The sequence below is a fragment of the Schistocerca gregaria genome, chromosome 3 (assembly GCF_023897955.1).
Source record: "Schistocerca gregaria isolate iqSchGreg1 chromosome 3, iqSchGreg1.2, whole genome shotgun sequence".
Taxonomy (NCBI): Eukaryota; Metazoa; Arthropoda; class Insecta; order Orthoptera; family Acrididae; genus Schistocerca; species Schistocerca gregaria.
Window position 1 is genome coordinate 84510555 of NC_064922.1, and position 21516 is coordinate 84532070.

Sequence of the window (21516 nt, forward strand, 5' to 3'; positions counted from 1 at the left end):
TCTCCAGAGGGTGGACAGCGACACCCACAGTGACAGCGAAAATAGTGACAATGAGGAGGAACAGGAGGAGGAAGCTGAGATGTGACAGGAAATAAGCATAACGTGCTGGCGATCTAGCCAAGAAAACACCAAATGCTGTACATGGATGCGCACCTAAAGTAGTTAATACATAGGATTAGTAACAAATAGGATAAGCAATATTATTTCTCAACTAATAACCATGTGTGTTTGTGTGTGTGTGTGTGTGTGTGTGTGTGTGTGTGTGTGTGTGTGTGACTGGCGATCAACGGCTCGAAGAAACCATTCCGAGGTTTTCACCGTCAGTCACATTCGGTAATGGTACTAACAAGTCTCTCATCTATCCTATCTTCCTTTTATATTCTTCTTAAAAAACAACAAAATTTTATTTATATTTCAACCTTAAATTATTGTTACTTTGAAAAGTATCATTCTTTGTAAATGTTGTAGGTAAAACAAAAGAAAAGAAAACTCTAAAAAGATGAAAAACGAAAATTGTAAGATGTACGACCTGTTTTAAACATCAGGTAACATATCTATAATTTGGCAATAAATAAATAAATAAACAATCTAAGGACATCACACACATCCATGCCCGAGGCAGCCCGCATCTCGTGGTCGTGCGGTAGCGTTCTCGCTTCCCGCGCCCAGGTTCCCGGGTTCGATTCCCGGCGGGGTCAGGGATTTTCTCTGCCTCGTGATGGCTGGGTGTTGTGTGTTGTCCTTAGGTTAGTTAGGTTTAAATAGTTCTAAGTTCTAGGGGACTGATGACCATAGATGTTAAGTCCCATAGTGCTCAGAGCCATTTTTGAACAATGCCTGAGGCAGTATTCGAACCTGCGACCGTAGCAGTTTCGCAGTTCCGGAGTGAAGCACCTAGAACCGCTCGGCCACCGCGGCCTGCAAATACTTTCATGTCTGCTCAGATATTAGATATGATTTCTCACAGTCACTTAAAGTCCGTTTTTTCTTGGTGTGTGTACTATTAACCGCTGCTTCTTAAAGTAGGTGTTAACTGCTCAGGTAACTTAATTCTTTCGTAGTGAGTTCGTGTTATATGAAAGGCCATAGTTCTTTTCCAAAGCAGGGCAGCTTCGGGTTTGCTTACAGTGGTAGTCCAAACTTAAACGGAGCGGAACACATACAGCGTGCGGCAGCAAGTGCGGCCGCTTGCATAGGCCGGTACTACACTATCAAATTTCTTTGTAAAATATCTTTGTCCAACATCTTTGTCAAAGATATTTGACACTGTAACAGGGAACTTAACCAAATGTCGTCCAATATTTGATCAAATCTAGGGCCTCGCTGTAGATTTGATGAAAGAAGTCGCTTGTCTTCTGTTCACTGCCATGTGGCATGTTACCACATGGAGAGCTAGCATCGCTGCACTTTGTCGTCTGTAGTGTTTTTATAAACATTGCCGGTAAATACAAAATTAATAGAGATGTATGAATCTGATGAGGCGTTTTACAACGTGAGGCACGCTGAATACAAAAATAGATTACGAAGGTGGGAGACCTGACCTAACCTAATCCTCTCTTGTAATGTGTTACAGTGAGCCTGTCTTCTGCAGACGTAGCAGTTCTTAAGTGAATATTGTGCTTTGTGGTATGAGGATACACTTCACTGAGCACATACAGAAATGTATGCTCATCCATTCTTAAGTATTTGATGCACGACTTGACGTCCTCCACTGTAAGCTCACGTAACAAGTTTTGTTGAATTGCTTTTATCGTGTCGTCATAAAACCCACGGCTTCACCCAGGTACGTTTCCTTTTTTCCCCCGCTTCTCTGTCGCATGTGCACACAGTGAAATTGTGGTACATGCAACTGCTGCGGTTAGTAACAAGTTGTTGTTGTCAGCCATCTTGAACTTTGACGAAAAATATGATGACAAGTGTAATACCCCTTCTAGCGCTACGTCAAAGATCTTTGTCAAATATATTTGACGGAATATTTGATCACATCTTTGATCAAATCTTAGACAAAGAAATTTGATAGTGTATACTGGCCGTAGAGGAGATACGCAGTACATCCACAGCAGTAGAGCCGCTGCCCTTTTGACGCTGTCCGCGGGTAGCGCACGGTGCAGGCGGGGCCCCATCCTTTCTCGATACGCCGCCGGCCGCGTGTCTCGGTTGCAGCGGAATGGAATGTGCCGCTTGCTATTCCGGCGGGCGCGGGCGGTTCGGCAGACGTTTAGCTGCATGTGCGCCCCCGCTGTTCAAGATGCGACGGCTCCCACAAGCGCCTTCCCACTTCGCGGAATACAAAGCGAGTCGCGCCGAGTTACGACCTCCGGGCACAAACGCGCGGAGAGACCGCGAAACCGTTCGCCGGCGCAGAAGCGAGGATTTCTTTATTTCCTGTTTAGTCAGTGCGCTTAGAAAAAGCCTTCTCATCAGCGAGTCATTGTCGAAACTTTTTCCTGAGAATGTATCCCCTGGAAACCTGAAGACATTTGACAAAACAATTTCTCGGCTAACACTCGTTCTTACGACTTGTTCGAAAAATGAAAATGCGGGTGTCTTTACCGCCGGCTGTTAGGTTTCGGAGATTCAGGGATAATGTCTTAAATGTTTCCACTGATATTTTGGGCCCATGTCTATCCTCCCTCTTCCGAGGAATAGGTAAAGAAAGGGCGACGGTCAAAATTGTATTGGCGTATCGGGATGATCGTAGTGAAGTCTTCTGGTTACTGCTAGTTAGCAATTTGGGCGGAGAAAACTAAATGAGCCTTCTTTTTCCTCCCTTTAAAGGAACTTTAGGCCCATTCCACATGCCATCATTCAGACTTCCTTCTAGATTTTCTGATACTCCTGCGACCTGCTGGATTGTAGTCGTATACTGTGTTCGTAACACCACTATTTCTTATTTTATTTGTACGCTGACACATTTGTTTTTGCAATATTTTAAGTTGTCGCTGATGCTAAGAACGTTGATCTCTTAGTAATGTATACGCACTGCTGTCTAAGGAATTTCATCTCCGACGCGTACATACGGCTTTCGCCATTTTTGTAATATCCGTGATTTCCACCTACGAAGTAGGAGAGAGTGCTGTACCTGAAGGATAGTGCGCCTAGGAACACTTGATGTTTCCTGATGTGCGTGTCAGTCTAGCGACGGATTTTAGGACCACATAAAGTGAAGGTATGCACGCTAGAGACAGCATAAAGTGGCTTCCGGCGTTTTCCGCTGTTTTCGTTGTTGTGAGCTTGTGTCTTGCACAGCGTTTATAAATATATATAGTTCTATACATTTAAGTATAGCTTAATACAGTAAAGCTGTTTGGAAGATGTTAATTTCTCAATATTATAAAATTTCTTCGCGAATAAAATTCAATATATACGTATTTTTAAAAGTAGATATGTAACCTGTGGACGTTTAAGCTGCACTACGTCAGTCGTGCACCATCCTGAAGCTTCAAACGATACGTCTTGTGCCGTTGAACATGTGATATTTGGAAGTGAACTGATTTTATTTAATGTCTTAACCGTTTTGCCGATACTGAATTTCCAATCATGTTTTACCTTGTAGGTTGTATTTAATTGTCCTTCAACAACTTTAGATCTGTTTTGTTTCATCTATTTATCTTTGTCATAGACAAAACCGATATTGCTCTCTAGATTGTTAAAATAAAAACGAAAATAACTTTTTTACAGGTTTATTATCAATAACTATTTTTTGTATCTACTTGCCTATTTTCCTATGAACGTCGTCTGACGTTTTGATTCTTTTTGGGGTTACCGTATTTCAAAGAGAGCAGATCTTGCTGAGTTTATGTGGGGAATTGCTACTTGTCTTCCATGCCCCAGGCAAATGAAAAACCCTCAAGAAAGAAAAAAAGCATCTGAAATGTCCTGTTGTCATCAGTTTGTAAAATTCAAATGGTTCAAATGGCTCTGAGCACTATGGGACGTAACATCTGAGGTCATCAGTCACCTAGAACTTAGAACTACTTAAACCTAACTAACCTAATGACATCACACACATCCATGCCCGAGGCAGGTTTCGAACCTACGACCGCAGCGGTCGCGCGGTTCCAGACAGAAGCGCCTGGAACCGCTCGGCCACACCGGCCGGCCATCAGTTTATACTCTTTTGGATACAAACAACTGCTTTCCGGCATTGTAAGGCACTTTCATAATGCGCGGTAAAAGATATAGGCCTGAGGCTACATTCGCAGTGGATACCACGTTCGGTCCTGCCTGGTACGCTGTTCCGATTTCGTCCACGACAGCCCCCCTTTTCCACTGCACGTGCTCCAAGTCGCGCAGGAAACCACCCAAGTCTTTGACTGTAATTTTAGTGGGGGTTGTGTGGAGTGCACAGGAATGCTTTTTAGGTAGAAGCTCGGGGGAAAATATAGAAAAGGGTTTAGTCTCAATGGGTACAGGTCATTACTTTCCAATGCACTTGCGGGTGCGATTTTAAATGTTGTCAAGGGTATGTCAAATAGTGACCTCTTCGCTGGTGACGTAGCTCTTCGGTGAAATACAGAACTAGAGGTGCAGAGAAGATGAGATGAAATGGACCTCAACGTTTAAAGACTATCAGCTCCCAACATGCGAGAGAAAACGTGTAGCATGGCTATGAGCAGGAAACCTGAGTGATGTTCGACGGAGACAAAACTGAAAGTGTGGAAACTTTCAGTCAACTAGGAGGGAATGAAACTGCCATCTAGGCGTACAGAACAGACTAATAAAGAGATCCAAACTTTTTCATCAAGTGCAGAACCTTGCAAGGAGCAAGGGAGTTCGTTTGGGAGCCAAATAGACCGTGTTTCAAACATATCTCCTGCAAACTATGACTTACAGCTTGGAATGCTGTGTGCAGATTTGAGCAAGTTAAAGGCATGTGAAACGAATTTTCTGCGATCGGACTTGCACAAAAATTGAAGAGATAAAATTAGGAAGGCAGACGTCAGAGGAGAGATGCAAACGGATCTGTCAGTCTCAGTATTGCGCGACTCAGCTTGTTTGGTCATGTGAAGAGGATGAAGGATAATCTCTTGTAAAGGAATACCTGGACAGATATGCGCTGGGAATTAGATCAGTAGGACGACCCTGAAAAACATGGCTGGAGCAAATTAAGGAAGACCCGAAGACTGGAGGAGAAATTCGAGAAACTTTATCGAGACATGAAGTATATCAAGATGGAGGAAAATTGTTCACGAACGTACTGGCCGGCTCTCTGGAAGCACACGGAGATGACAGGTATGGTAGGTTGTGGTAGCTGGTTTCAGGGATGAGTTCCTCGTCTGAGCGAGGAAAGCGGTTAATACACGACAGGATGAGGTGTGTCGGAATGGAAGTGGGAAGCGCTGATACAACTAGGACAAGGCAACGGGCCAGGCTTCTCGACGGAGGGGGAAGTAATTGGATCGTCAAGTCGAGTCTACGGAACATGTGGGGCAGACTAACGGTGTGAGGCGGTACCCTGTTACCGGCCATGCCTCGAATAGGATCCATCTTTGAGTACGTGATTAGCATAGTGGACTTTCATTTCTTCATTTTGCTTTCCGAATAGTTCTGTGTTCACTGTGCATTACTCGCAGTTTTACGGATATAATTCGTGAGTGGTTAGGAAAAAATTGCTGGATGGATGGTCGTACTGGATTTTGGTCTCACTTCTGGTGACATTCAAGTTTCTCTGTTTACACCTCGCCAGCCGTTGTGGCCGAGCTGTTCTAGGCGCTTCAATCCGGAACCGCGCTGCTGCGACGGTCCCAGGTTCGATTCCTGCCTCGGGCATGGATGTGTGCGATGTCCTTAGGTTAGTTAGGTTTAAGTAGTTCTAAGTTCTAGGGGACTGATGACCACAGATGTTAAGTCCCATAGTGTTCAGAACCATTCGAACCTCCCTTGGGAACGAGGCTGGTAACCTTTCCAACATCTGCAGACTTTTTCCATCGTGCAGAGCAGAACGAGGGAATCTCCGCCCGGTCATTGCCGGGTAGTGAAACTACGGTTTTCATTGGCTGATGCATCTTAAATTATACGGTGTGAGACAGCTAACCACTTTCTGGGTCTCGGATGTCTCGGATTGGCGTTTCACTTGCGCCTTTTTGCTGATGGTAGAGCATAGTATTTGCAACTGCTAGTCCGAGGTGAGGAGGAAGGTTTTCCGCACCATAGGGTGTTAATCGTGTTGGTGGCTAGTTAGATGAAGGAGACGGTTGGACCTCGGCCTTCTGCTAAGTTATTCCGGAGTTAAACTTTTTCGTGACTTTGAGGTTATTCAACCGAATCGGCATCGACATGATGATTTTTTTGGCTCCACACAGTAAACCCGGTACAAGCAGTGGCATTATCCTTTAGCTGCATTCGGAGCCAACGCCTTCGGCTCCAATACTCGCCCGAGGCAGCACTGAAAATTGTGGCGCGTGCCTGCAGTTTCAGGTTATGAGGCAGAGTGGATAGACAGCGGTTTAAATCCTTGTTTTACAGCTGAGTTAGTGTTTCTGAGGCACTGCTTGAGTTACTTGCAGTCGTGCATTTTTTTTACGAGGCAGCTTTTCCTTTTTCGGGGACTTTCAGCCGATAGCTGCTCACGAATCAGTTAACTGATGCTGTCATCACTCGTACGCCTAGCGACTATCCGAATGCTTTTGCAACTCCTCGATTCCAAATTCCGACCCAATAGTGTATTCTGCTGAGGTCATGCAAATTTGATATTCTACCACGGATGAAATTATTTTTTGTATGTTCCTAAATTGTTTTGTGGTCACCATTTCAGTCGACTTGTCCATTGGAGAGCTGGTGGTGACCGTTTGTAGTTAGTTACATTGCGAGCTTCAGGTACTTGGTTTCAGCGTTTCTTATAAGCAACATTCGGTACATCCGTGTAATCCACGTGCTTGATGAGGGTACTTTATCACCTCTCAGGATCAGGTATGATACATTAGGAAGACCTGGTCATTTGCATACCCTCAGCGCTTTCGTTGAGGCCGTGTCCGTGCTCACAGGACACTGACTTCTGGCAAGATGCCCTAGGTATTTGAAGAGGTGGGGTAATTTAGTGAGGCGGTGAAGGATACGGGTGGCATTGTGTATTCGGTTACGGAATGCGAGGTGGAGTGACGTCATTGCAAGATTTGCGCCTGTGGGAGGCTGGGTGACCGGGGAGGGGGGGGGGGGGGAAGTTGGCAGTAAAAGGGGGCACCTGTCCCATTCTGGAACCTGGATTACAGGTTGGTTGTTTATTGCAAAACTCTCATGCCATTCTAGAAATTACTAATCGTCTGGGATTGTAAGTATCCTCAGGTTCTCAGTGTTAACTCTGACATTATGTCGTCAAACGTGACGCAAAATAATATAGTCTCCACAATCTACGTGTAATTAGGTTTATTTGTCGTCGTTTGCTTCGGCTCGAAGGCCGTCTCCGAGACGTCCCATTATGAAGGACGCTGACATTTACACAACGTTACCGAAACAGTGACTAAACTTCCTGTGTCGCTCGACTGTACAACACACTGTAGTAAACCTGACTGCCATCCGTTGCCATTTCCTAGAAGGAAATGCTCCATGTCCCTACTTCTCTTCCCTGCATAATTTAATCAACACAGTAGCAAAGCTTTTGTCAGTGCATTTATCACACTTGAAGAAAAAATAAACAAAACCAAAAATGATTCAGCATGACATAAAACCTGAAACCTTCAGGAGTTGACAGCACATCGTTCTTCACAGGGTATCAACAACGGTCGACATGTAAAAATTGAATTATTTACAAAATTCTGCAACGCACTGTGTCGGCTAGGTCGTAGGCTGTTAAGGGTGGGTTCTACCGGTCAGTTTCATGGTGATTTTAACAGGTTTACTACATACACAGGCCAATGTGGGGTGTGAATTACACTTTACGTTAATTGCAGGAGACACGAAGCTTCCGACATACACTTGTTCGTCTAAATAACGTCACTCAGATTTTAAAAGGTATAAAAGTTACGCCATAACATAGGGTCATCATGGATACAATGTATGCACAAAGCTTCAGTTGTTAATAATTATCACCTTGAATCCTTAATTGTTAACTTTCATTACGAATCTAAACAGGGAGAAGGTTCCTCTTATATCTTTGTCGCTTAGATGTGAGTGAGGAACACATTCCCAAATTTATAGAAGTATTTCCTAAACAATATTCAGATGACGTCAGAGTTGTAAGTTGATTTCCTGCTTATCCACTTTTAAAGAGAGATGGAATAGGACACGTTCTGATTTTTTTTCTGTTTTACGTCCATCAGGAATATTTCAATTACTCAGATTTTTTTCTGTTTCGTGTTTTTGTTTTCATTGTCGACCAAACATGTCAGGCATCTGGTTAACGCATTTTATACTTTTATTTTCTAACTTTTTGACAATTTTGTTAGCTGTTTTGTAGATTGAATAATTTAAAAAGGAAATGGGAATATAATAGGAATTTATTAACATAAAGATAACATCAACAATCACATTACTATTACAAAAGGATATACTTAAATACACTACTGATTCATGTGTACTTTTTAGATATCATATAACCTACCTACAATAAAAAAAGTGGATAACTATCAGTTATTTGTTATATAGTAAGTTTCGGATATCCCTGTAAAGTTTCATCGTTACATACTTTCGAACTCAATGAGTCTGTTGTATAAAATACGAAAATTCCAAAATCCTGTCCGCCCACTGGTTACGTTTTAGTGGATGGACATAGTTGTATAACGCTAACTACATGTGTGCTACCATTGCAATTGGTTTTTGACTAACTTTGCCTGCTCGGTGGCATTGTACGACGTGATACAGCGTCAACGTTGTTGATACCTTAATATCATTTAACAATCGTATTTCTACTGTAGATACAAGGAAACTATGTTTCTGTTGCTGACCTATTTTACTGATGCATCACATGTTTTTACTTCACTGATCACACAGCTTCAGTATGTGCAAGTATATCCAAGCAATTTCCTGCTGAGACGCACGAGAATAAAGACAAATGAAGGGCTTATTTCAACAGTGGTACAAGTGTATTACGTGCAATTTTCTGCCTACAATGCTTCTGAAATTATTTATCCAAAGAACAGAAAGAAAGATTCATCTCTAGCAAGAAGCCATGTGCTTGAATATTTCTGGTATCTCAACTGCAGATTTTTCAGCACTCATTTAACTTTAGGACTCTGTATCTCTAAATGAACAAAAATGGACTTGTACCACAATTGAAATAAGCCCTTAAATTATTGCTTAGTCATAAACAAAATGACGTGGTATCTATACAGTGTCAAGTATATTTTACGAATAAGTTTGGCCCTGTCTGCGCTTCTTTGCGAAATCTGCTCCATATGCTAAAAAGAGACGTTTCACGAGGCTCTTCTCATGGGTTGCATGGAAAGTTCACAAAACGTGTAACAGGAAGAGGAGTTTACCTGGCCGCCTTCTGACATGTCTCCGAAGCCAGAGGAGAAGTCGCCGGCGCCGCCCCCAGAGAAGGGGGGCCCGGGGGGTCCCGGGGGACCGGGGGGTCCTGGGGGGCCACGCATCGCGTCCCCTGGCGGGCCCTGCAACACACACACACCAATACATAAATATAAGTCTGTACGTACAAATAAATGAGGTATTACATAGGATATTTTATGTAGCAACAAAGGAAAGATAGATTTTTAGATAGGGCTTCAACTATGACACTATTCGGCACTGGATGTCAAGAATCTAAGGACAATAATGAATCACGATTCTAGGTCTGGCTTGTTCGGAATTTAGAATAGTTCTCTCATTTGAACCAGGACGTTTTCCACTTCTTTTTCCATTGTAACTGTCACCCCATGGAAACATATTCCAACTGATTATGCAGCCCTCTGCACAATATTTCCTCTAATCTCTTTTTTTTTAATTTCTTGCATTATTTTGACGTTACTGATTTTATTTTATCTTCACTCAGTCTTAATATTTCCTCACAGTATTGCTTCCGAGACAGTGAGCAACATGTCATTAGTTCTGATAGAAATCTCTCCAGTCGTTCGAGAGTTTATGATTACATGTCTCCACTTTACCATCCCCATAAAAACGGGTACCTGAGCCCAATAGAATTGTTTCCTGGTACTAACCCATACGTGTAGCAAGTTTAGTGGTTATTGATATCCCAGAGCAGTTGCAAGAAAACACACGCCCACCTATACGCACCCACCCACTTACTCACACGCTCACCCATACGCGCACACAAACACACACAACACATGAGCTCACGCTTGCATGTATACATCTTTTTATACTAATGCACATACACATGTGAATGCCTTTACGTGACTGCACGGGAAACGGGCAAATAGTTTTAGAACAGCGTCTGTTATTCGTATTTCCATTCTCTATCATTACATTTCGAAATTGGTGGTAAGTGCCTGTGGGATCAAACTGAAGACATCTGTTACGCCGTCGCCAAGGTAGCCCCTGCGGGCCGGCAACACATCTAACGCCACACGGGACCGAGGTTGTCTATGCAATAGTAAACATCGGCTGTTTTGGAAACAGACATTCCGTGTACTACTTCCTGCAGAAGGAGTTCGAAATGGCCTGCAGGAAGTATTACTACATCAACATCTGATTGGCTGGCCAATACTATTTAAAGGCTAGAACCAGCACCGGACATCAGTTCACGCCTAATAGCGACCTCAAGGACGTCTACACAGAGGACTACGTCTTCGACATCGGAATAGGACTTGGAATTAAGTGTATGTATGTTACCTCTGACTTTTGTGGGAAACTTAGAAGATCTCTTTTGTTGCCTCTAATAGGGAATTCTTACTGGCTTAGTGATTGTGACTTTTCGTTGTTATTCACTCATTTTCATGTTGTTGTTGTTGTTGTTGTGGTCTTCAGTCCAGAGACTGGTTTGATGCAGCTCTCCATGCTAGTCTATCCTGTGCAAGGTCCTTCATCTCCTAGTACCCACTACAACCTACATCCTTATGAATCTTTTTAGTGTATTCATCTCTTGGTCTCCCTCTGCAATTTGTACCCTCCACGCTGCCCTCCAATACTAAATTGGTGATACCTTGATTGTGTTGGAAAAACTTTCAAATCGTCAGTTACAACAATATCAGCGGTTCCTTGGCTTACACACTACTTAATCTAACTTTAACTTACGCTAAGGACAACACACAATACTCACGCCTGATAGAGAACTTGAATCTCCGACGGAGGGAGAGTCGAGTGAACCGTTACAAGACGCCTCAGACCACTCGGCTCTGTCATTACAGACGATAGACTTGGAGAATGCCGTATGAATCGTAAGCTCACTGAGGTTTAAAGCCTAATAGTCTTATCGGTAGAACAATTTTATCGTAATAGAGACAATAAATTTGTAGGGATTGCACATACAAAGGGGGGGGGGGGGGGGGTACAAGTAGGTATACAGAAGCTACACTTTTTTTTATCTGTTCTAAGACAGTTTTTCTATTTTTCAGAGATTTCCAATGATCGAAGAGGCCAATTAAACAACACTGGAAGCCAGAAAGAGCTGAACCGGTTCGGCAGAAGTGGATAGAAAAATTCAATACACCTCCACCAACTAGACTACCAATTCACAGGCTGCATGACAAATTTTATCGAACTGCGTGTATCGGTAATGCAACAGAGAGTGGTCGCCCAGTGAGTGTTACTCCGCATGATAATGAAACAGTAAGAGAGATTGTGTTCAGTTCGACGTTTCCCGTAGATCCTTGGGTCGTCTAGGTTTGCAAGTGTATCGGCCAAGAGTACTACATGGATTACTAGAGGATGAACCATATCGCTATTTAGGATACTGCGCCCCCTTTTCAGTGAAAAAAAGACAAGGTCATGGCGTAATTCGAAAAGTTTGAATTGCCACTACGATCACCCGCCCTTACTCCAATCGACTTTTTCTTTTGGGGTACTCAAAGATGAAGTCGTCGCAAAAAGCACCACTCGTTGCTGATAACACGTGTTAATTCATAAGAGGAGCTTGCCAAGAGATTCATAACAATAAAGTACTCTGTGCTAAGTGTGCAATGCATACTACATAAATGTGTAAATGCTGAAGACCGGCAATTTGAGCCCCTAAGATATTGAGCACATAAGAGATAGCACTTATTGTTATTTCATAAACCTATTTTCTATAAAAAAAATTCATTTTCACTTCATTACCAATCTATTTTCTGTAATAGATAATATAATAATAATACATCCGCATTATGTACCTAGTTAGGCGCCCCCCTGTGTTGTACCACTTAGTTCGTACCAAACACACTACAGGTAGTGGGACTTACCCTCGGTCCTCTGTCTCCTTTTTCACCTTTTGGTCCTCGCAGTGGAAAGTCTGGAACACAAAAAATGACAAAGATGTGTGAGGAGTTACCGTAGATTGCAAACGGCATATTAAAGTAATAGAAGTGTGCATGTAAAATCTGCTAAGTGCCTTTCTGCCGAACTGCAAATGCAAACAGCATCTCTGTCGGTTTTTTTCACTTCACTAGCAACCGCCTAATTTATGTGTTCAGAAATGGTTCAAATGGCTCTGAGCGCTATGGGACTTAACATCTGTAGTCATCAGTCCGCTAGAACTTAGAACTACTTAAACCTAACTAACCTAAGGACAGCACACACATCGATGCCCGAGGCAGGATTCGAACCAGCGACCGTAGCGGTCACGCGATTCCATACTGAAGCGCCTAGAACCGCACGGCCACACCGGTTGGCAATTTATGTGTGATAGGGTTTCTGTTTATGGCCGGACTAAAAATTTTGATCGGATTTCTCGACCTATCCCACAATTTAGTTGTATTTCCTGGGTGGGAAGGAGAAGTGTGCTAAGCAGGATAGGAGGAAAGAATGCCGTTGGATATTCAAAATCAGAACGTGCATAAAAGGAAGTGTCAGCTCCACAAAGTATTGCTTATGCATGGCACATTCATTCGGTACCTGACGTCGGCAGGGCATAAGCTGCAATTCCCGTAATTCCCTTGAGAGCTGATCCTGCTAGGCTGAGGTGGGGGGGAGCGAGAGGCAGAGAGCAGTATGTGGCAGCCGCGTACCTCTCACTTTCGAGAGAACCCGGCGCTCGTGGCACGTGCACTGGATTTTGTCCTCAATTCGTTTACAGGAGGCAATATATTCGCTCGGGTATTACTCGAACAAAGTAAGCAGCAGTAAACTGCCACCTATCTGCGCTTTTCTCACATGACATCCAACAGTGGACGGAGGGCAACACGTAGATTCCACACTCCTAGATTTCCGGGACGCGTTTTACGCGGTGCACCTCTGCAGACTGTTGACGAAGGTCCGAGCACACGGTTCGGGTTGCGAGGTACGAGTGGCGCGAAGAGGTTTTGAGTCCTCGTAGATGAGTGTTCACCGTGGCCAACAGCAGCGTCAGGGAGGTGTGGCAGGGCCGCGCTCAATCTCTGTACACGTAAACGATCCGACGGACAGCGTGAGCAGCAATTCACGTCTGTTAGGTGGTGACGCTGTGGTGCAGGGGAAGCAGTGACTCTAGGATGATACAGGGAGACTCAGGCATTTCTAGTTGGTGTGATGAACGGCAGCTAGCTCTAAATATATGAAAATGAAAGTTAATGTGGATGAGTAGGAAAGACGATCCTTTAACATTCGAATACAGCGCTAGCTGGTTGAAGCTTGACAATCGCATCGATTAAATATCTAGACATAACGTTTCAAAGCGATATGAAATGGGATGAGCACATCACGTTAGTAGTAGAAAAGGCGAATGCTCGACTTCCTTTTATCGGGAGAATTTTGGGAAAGTGTAGCTCATCCATAAAGGAGGAGGCGCATAGAAACGCTAGCGCGACCGATTTTGGAGTACTGCTGAAGCGTTTCGGATCGCCACCAACTCGGATTAAAGGAAGACACCGAGGCAGTTCAGAGGATGCTACTAGATTTGTTGCCCGTTTGTCAGATGAAAACGCAAGTGTTACGATGTTGCTTCACGAACTCAAATGGGAATCCCTGGACGGAAGGCGAAGCTCTTTCCGCATTTAGAGAGCCCAACTCCTGAACCACTGTGCAGCTGCCGACGTGGGTTTCGCGTTAGGAACACGAACACAAGGTACGGGAAACTGGGGCTCTTACGGAGGCTTTTAGACAGTCGTTTTTTCCCTCGCCCTATTTGCGAGTGGGACGAGAAAGGAAATTACCAGCAGTCGTACCTCCATGCACCGTGCCGTGGTTTGCTCATATGTATATCAATGTACATTTACATCGTTGTTGTTGTTGTTGTTGTTGTGGCCATCAGTCCTGAGACTGGTTTGATGCAGCTCTCCAGGCTACTCTATCCTGTGCAAGCTGCTTCATCTCCCAGTACCCACTGCAACCTACATCCTTCTGAATCTGCTTAGTGTATTCATCTCTTGGTCTCCCTCTACGATTTTTACCCTCCACGCTACCCTCCAATACTAAATTGGTGATCCCTTGATGCCTCTACACATGTCCTACCAACCGATCCCTTCTTCTAGTCAAGTTGTGCCACAAACTTCTCTTCTCCCCAATCCTATTCAATACTTCTTCATTAGTTATGTGACCTACCCATCTAATCTTCAGCATCCTTCTGTAGCACCACATTTCGAAAGCTTCTATTCTCTTCTTGTCCAAACTATTTATCGTCCATGTTTCACTTCCATACATGGCTACACTCCATACAAATACTTTCAGAAACGTCTTCCTGACACTTAAATCAATACTCCATGTTAACAAATTTCTCTTCTTCAGAAACGCTATCCTTGCCATTGCCAGTCTACATTTTCTATTCTCTCTACTTCGACCCTCATCAGTTATTTTGCTCCCCAAATAGCAAAATTCCTTTACTACTGTAAGTGTCTCATTTCCTAATCTAATTCCCTCAGCATCACCCGACTTAATTCGACTACATTCCATTATCCTCGTTTTGCTTTTGTTTATGTTCATCTTATATCCTCCTTTCAAGACGCTATCCATTCCATTCAACTGCTCTTCCAAGTCCTTTGCTGTCTTTGACAGAATAACAATGTCATCGGCGAACCTCAAAGTTTTTATTTCTTCTCCGTGGATATTAATACCTACTCCGAATTTTTCTTTTGTTTCCTTCACTGCTTGCTCAATATATAGATTGAATAACGTCGGGGAGAGGCTACAACCCTGTCTCACTCCCTTCCCAACCACTGCTTCCCTTTCATGTCCCTAGACTCTTATAACTGCCTTCTGCTCTCTGCTCAAATTGTAAATAGCCTTTCGCTCCCTGTATTTTACCCCTGCCACCTTCAGAATTTGAAAGGCAGTATTGCAGTCAACATTGTCAAAAGCCTTACATTCTTAATGGATATATTTTACTATCTGTCAGCATGTAAGTTGTCTATGCATCAAAGCTTCGTGTCAACAAAGTTGACACATACAAAAATATGCTGCAAGATCATCTGAGCCTCACAAACAAACAGAAACAGTACTGCCAAGGCTTTGAGGACACGGCACGCGCGAATGCTTTAACTACGGAGGATGTTGGCCAGTTTTCGATTAATAATCCATTGAAAGGAGGTCGGAATTTCAGGCACGGAATCAGTCACCGTTACTTGAGAAAGAGAGCTTCTGACCTATCAAAAGCAGCCGTGAAAATGCGAGACTTGAGTGAATTTGTGTGTTTATTTACCTACAATGTGTGTTTATTTACTTTAGACACAAATGTATAATTCGCTTATGTTGTAATTGGTTCAAATGACTGTGAGCACTATGCAACTTAACTTCTAAGGTCATGAGTCCCCTAGAACTTAGAACAATGTTAACCAATCTAACCTAAGGACACCACACACGTCCATGCCCGAGGCAGGATACGAACCTGTGACCGTAGCGATTGCGTGGTTCCTGACTTTAGCGCCTAGAACCGCTCGACCACCACGGCTGGCATATTTTAATTTTAATGGAGTGGTAATGGAGTATATCTCTATGCTCTGGGGCTATCCATCGTGTAACGTGGATGCCAAATGCTGTTTATTGTTTGAATATTTTATATTCTATGAGGGACTTGAATTATAACCGCAAGAACAAAATAGAAGTTGTTATTTTGTATTTTCCTCGTCACTGCGTACATCGAGTCGTGCTTGTATGCTCCTTCTGAGGCTAACGCATCGTACTGAGATTCCAGTATTGTTTTAACGTTCCCCAAAGATCGAGTTGTCGATCGCACCACCTCTCTTGCGACAAAGCAAAAACCGAATCTCATTTGTCGTATTTGTGTCATATTTTGTCGTCGTGGCCATCGTCGTTTCTTAGTAGGCTTATAAATCAAAAATAAAAAAGGTCAAGGCATTTAATCGCGATGCAGAACAACCAGAAGAAAATCTTAAAAGCATTCGAGAAGGAATCGATCAAAGACTAGAATTTATCAATATCAGCACAGAACACTTTGTTGCTAGAAAAATAAGAATATTTTTACAAAACTGGATTTGAGTGTGAACGTCAAGCTCATGGAGGACTGCAATAACTAACTAAAAAAGAGAAGGAAAAAGAATGGAATAAGAAACAGATGCAATATGTGATTCAGTTAGTACCTGAAAATCACAGTAATTTTCGAGGTCGCAGTGAGGGCTTCATCAATTAATACGAATTATTAAAAGAAAATTTGATTTTCTTGTCATTTTTGCGTAGCAGACGTTGTACATAGTAGCTTTCGAAACCGTGTTAATAAAGTTAACACAAGAATATTAATAATTAAAATGCAAGTTGTGAAGTTATTGATTAATCGGTTGCTTCCGAACAATATTTATTGAGAGAAAAAATAAACACGGTTGCTATGCACTTAAAGTTTCTTCCTAATAAAGGGTTCGAGGGACACTCCTTCCCCTTTTCGAATTGATACCAAATTTCATAAACTTCATATTTTTGTACAATGTAACTAAACTAGAGAATAGTACGATAATACCGAACTTTAAAAAAGGCCACTGTAATATAGCATGTTGAGAATGTAGTACTCCTCCTCTGGTGTTCAATCTGTATAGCGAGGAGGCAATGGAGTAAATGAAAGGAAGGTTCCGAAGTGAATTGAAATTCAGGGTGACAGGTTACCACTGATACAATTGCTATCCTCAGTAAAAATGACGAAATATTACAGGGCCTGCAGAACGGAATGAAGAATCTATTGAATACAGATTATAGGTTAAGATTGAAGTGAAGAAACGCGTAAGTATTAAAGAGCAGCGTAAGTGACATTAAGGACGAATTTTAAATGAAAACTGGGGACTGTGTAGTAGACAAAGTGCAGATGATCGATTCTTGGAAGCAAAATAACAGAGGAAATGAGGAGGATATAAGAACAGGCTAGCACACAGCACAGGAAAAGAGCATTCCTCACTAAAGAAGTCTGCTACTATCAAACACAGGCATTAAAGTGAGAAAGAAATTCCTGAGAATGTACGTTTGGCGTATACCATTGTTTGGAAATGAATCACAGAATGGCAAGACATGAAAAGAAGAGAAGAGAAGCGTTTGAGATATGGCGTTAAAAAAGGAGGCTAAAGATTATGTAGACATTTAAGACAAGGAATCAGAAGGTTCTCCACAGAATCGGGTAGTAAGACACTAGCTAGAAAGAGGGACAGGATGATAGAACGTCTGTAAAGGTATCGTGAAATGATATTACAGACAGTAGCATAGGGAAGAAATCGTGGGGAAAACAGGTACTGGGATGTAGGGAAGAAATAATTGAGGACGAAATGCAGTTAATAGATCGGAACAGGAGAGAAGACTGACCTGCTCCCAGCAACTCATAAGGCGCCATCACACACAAAAAATTATAAAAGAAGAGCTATAGATGTCGCCCCATCCCTCCTCAGTCCATGTCCAAATATACTGCATAATTCAGTTCTGCATGCATATGTAAAGTACACTCCTGGAAATTGAAATAAGAACACCGTGAATTCATTGTCCCAGGAAGGGGAAACTTTATTGACACATTCCTGGGGTCAGATACATCACATGATCACACTGACAGAACCACAGGAACATATACACAGGCAACAGAGCATGCACAATGTCGGCACTAGTACAGTGTATATCCACCTTTCGCAGCAATGCAGGCTGCTATTCTCCCATGGAGACGATCGTAGAGATGCTGGATGCAGTCCTGTGGAATGGTTTGCCATGCCATTTCCACCTGGCGCCTCAGTTGGACCAGCGTTCGTGCTGGACGTGCAGACCGCGTGAGACGACGCTTCATTCAGTCCCAAACATGCTCAATGGGGGACAGATCCGGAGATCTTGCTGGCCAGGGTAGTTGACTTACACCTTCTAGAGCACGTTGGGTGGCACGGGATACATGCGGACGTGCATTGTCCTGCTGGAACATCAAGTTCCCTTGCCGGTCTAGGAATGGTAGAACGATGGGTTCGATGACGGTTTGGATGTACCGTGCACTATTCAGTGTCCCCTCGACGATCACCAGAGGTGTACGGCCAGTGTAGGAGATCGCTCCCCACACCATGATGCCGGGTGTTGGCCCTGAGTGCATCCGTCATATGCAGTCCTGATTGTGGCGCTCACCTGCACGGCGCCAAACACGCATACGACCATCATTGGCACCAAGGCAGAAGCGACTCTCATCGCTGAAGACGACACGTCTCCATTCGTCCCTCCATTCACGCCTGTCGCGACACCACTGGAGGCGGGCTGCACGATGTTGGGGCGTGAGCGGAAGACGGCCTAACGGTGTGCGAATGGTCCTCGCCGATACCCCAGGAGCAACAGTGTCCCTAATTTGCTGGGAACCGGCGGTGCGGTCCCCTACGGCACTGCGTAGGATCCTACGGTATTGGCGTGCATCCGTGCGTCGCTTCGGTCCGGTCCCAGGTCGACGGGCACGTGCACCTTCCGCCGACCACTGGCGACAACATCGATGTACTGTGGAGACCTCACGCCCCACGTGTTGAGCAATTCGGCGGTACGTCCATCCGGCCTCCAGCATGCCCATTATACGCCCTCGCTCAAAGTCCGTCAACTGCACATACGGTTCACGTCCACGCTGTCGAGGCATGCTACCAGTGTTAAAGACTGCGATGGAGCTCCGTATGCCACGGCAAACTGGCTGACACTGACGGCGGCGGTGCACAAATGCTGCGCAGCTAGCGCCATTCGACGGCCAACACCGCGGCTCCTGGTGTGTCCGCTGTGTCGTGCGTGTGATCATTGCTTGTACAGCCCTCTCGCAGTGTCCGGAGCAAGTATGGTGGGTCTGACACACCGGTGTCAATGTGTTCTTTTTTCCATTTCCAGCAGTGTATTTTTGAAAATACTAAAAATATTCACTGGAGAATTATAACTGGTACAAATGTTATTTTTGGCAGTGGTGTAAGGTATAGGCTTCTATTTTTGTAAGTAGTGAAGTTAAAAAAAATACTGCTCTGATCTAAGAGTAGCCACGGTCTCCAAAACCCGTTCTGAAAATCAATCGCTCAAATCTCATTGAAATGAAGTGATTGCGTGGCATTCTTGACTCCACCTGGTGTATTCAGCCGTTTGGTGCAACTGTTTTGACTCGGCGACTTGCGTCTCGACGGTGATGAAATGGTGATGAGGGCAACGCAACAAGTAGCGCATGAGCGGATTAAATCTCCGACCGGGACGGGAAACGAAACCACGGGCAGTCAGCTGCGCTCGCCACTCAGCTGCTCGCCTCTACACAGTAAACTATTTTAAATTGCTTCAGCGCAATTTCGTTCAGGTATATATTTGTGTTACGCTTAAAAACAAGAAATTATGTGTTAGGAAAACGTTGTGCAATAGTTATGTACGTACTCTAGACTCATAAAACTCTTCTCGAAACACTAGGATAAACGGGAATAAACAATACGAAGAACAAAATTTAATAAGAAAATTCGTATTTTTTATTTTGAAAATTCGTGATCTGCTACTTATAAAACAGGGAAATATTAGTTTCGAACTGAAAATCTAATATAGATCCCTCGCCGTTTTGGAACCACCGTGTTAAACTTAAAATTTATGTGACCTGTCATTCACTTTTCATGCTTATAGGCCTACGCCGACACACTAATGTAACATTCGCGGCACCATCGTTGGCCGACAAAGGTGAAAGCGTTTACTATTACAAAGTTAGCTGTGACTTTGGATCTGCTGGAGAAACAGGACAAGAGGGTTAAAGATACTCCAGGCATTGAAGCCCCGAGGAACATAATGTTGCATGCTACGCTTCAAACACTTCTAAACACAGTGCCAATGCGTGTCGCAATGCGATATTTCACAGTTTTGGCGAGAACATTAGATTTTAATGTTGAGGATGAGAACTCGCGGAAAGTACAAAAACGTTGACGAACCATGTCGGTATTATCTGTCGCGAGCGTTCATAGCACATTCTATCAAGAGATATTGTACCCATGTCACCACCATAGGGTTCATATTTTACAAGGAATGGACAGTCGGCAAAGAGCCAAATTCTGCACCGCAAGCAATTCTGTATACTTGACACGAGATATTAGGAACTAGTCAAGCTTCTTTTACATGACTTGTAATTGGATCTGTAATAGCACACCACTTCCGGCCAATCCTGAAGTTTAGTCACCTTAAATGTAAATTATCATGAATTTGATGAATACCGTTTCCCACACAGATTTTCAATAAAAGTGTTAGCTCCTCGAGTAACGACTGACAATTGTTTGCACGAGTGGTCTGAGGCGCTGCAGTCATGGACTGTGCGGCTGGTCCCGGCGGAGGTTCGAGTCCTCCTTCGGGCATGGGTGTGTGTGTTTGTCCATAGGATAATTTAGGTTAAGTAGTGTGTAAGATAGGGACTGATGACCTTAGCAGCTAAGTCCCGTAAGATTTTACACACATTTGAACATTTTCAACAATTATTTGCCCTTTTATCTTCCACTGATTCTTCAAGATAATCCCCTCTATACATGTGGAAAACATAGATCATCTACTAAGGGATCGCCTCCCACGTATTCAGAGCCGTTCTATGGTTCTCAGGTCACTATCATCATCAGCACGTGTGGCAATAGCAGCAGCCATTTGACGTCCTCTGCTAACCTCGTCTAGACTTTTTCGTGAATTACAGTGTTCAACAAAACGTAACATTGTTATTCTATGACATTTTCGAATGTCATCTTTCACCACATCGTCTTATGTCTTAGAATCAAGCTGAAAGCATCATTGGTGCATCTAAAATCCATTCGCATGTCCTTCTCACCATCTTCTTAATAGTAGTGCACTGGAGTGTTTCTTGATATGATTTATTTGTTCGTTTTCTTACCTGTCCTAGTAATTTACAACATGGATCTGCCCACTTATCGCAGACCAAGTGACGTTTCTTTCGTTAGCGTTCGTCACCTTGAGCGTTCGTATTCTGTGTACTCATTTCTATCACGAATAACGTAAACTTAGCATTTTTAAACTTCAATATAACTAATATACGTAATATTTATTGTAAAGTGCTATGCCGATATAAATTAATACAAAATAAAATCGATGGAAGAGAGAGATATCAGGGGGTTAAGACAGTTGAAAGGCGAAAGAACG

General features: G+C 43.4%; 1 protein-coding gene across 6 annotated transcripts in view; it reads right to left on the reverse strand.

Annotated features, from left to right (window-relative positions):
- Nucleotides 1-21516, reverse strand: part of LOC126354686 (collagen alpha-1(XVIII) chain-like) — a 2024079-nt gene that overhangs the window by 202357 nt on the left and 1800206 nt on the right. For all 6 annotated transcript variants that reach the window (XM_050004490.1, XM_050004491.1, XM_050004489.1 and 3 more), the window contains 2 exons: nucleotides 12273-12322; nucleotides 9417-9548 (listed from right to left, as the gene is read on the reverse strand). In XM_050004490.1, the coding sequence (XP_049860447.1) occupies nucleotides 9417-9548; nucleotides 12273-12322 (182 nt within the window). The remainder of the gene's footprint in view (nucleotides 1-9416; nucleotides 9549-12272; nucleotides 12323-21516) is intronic.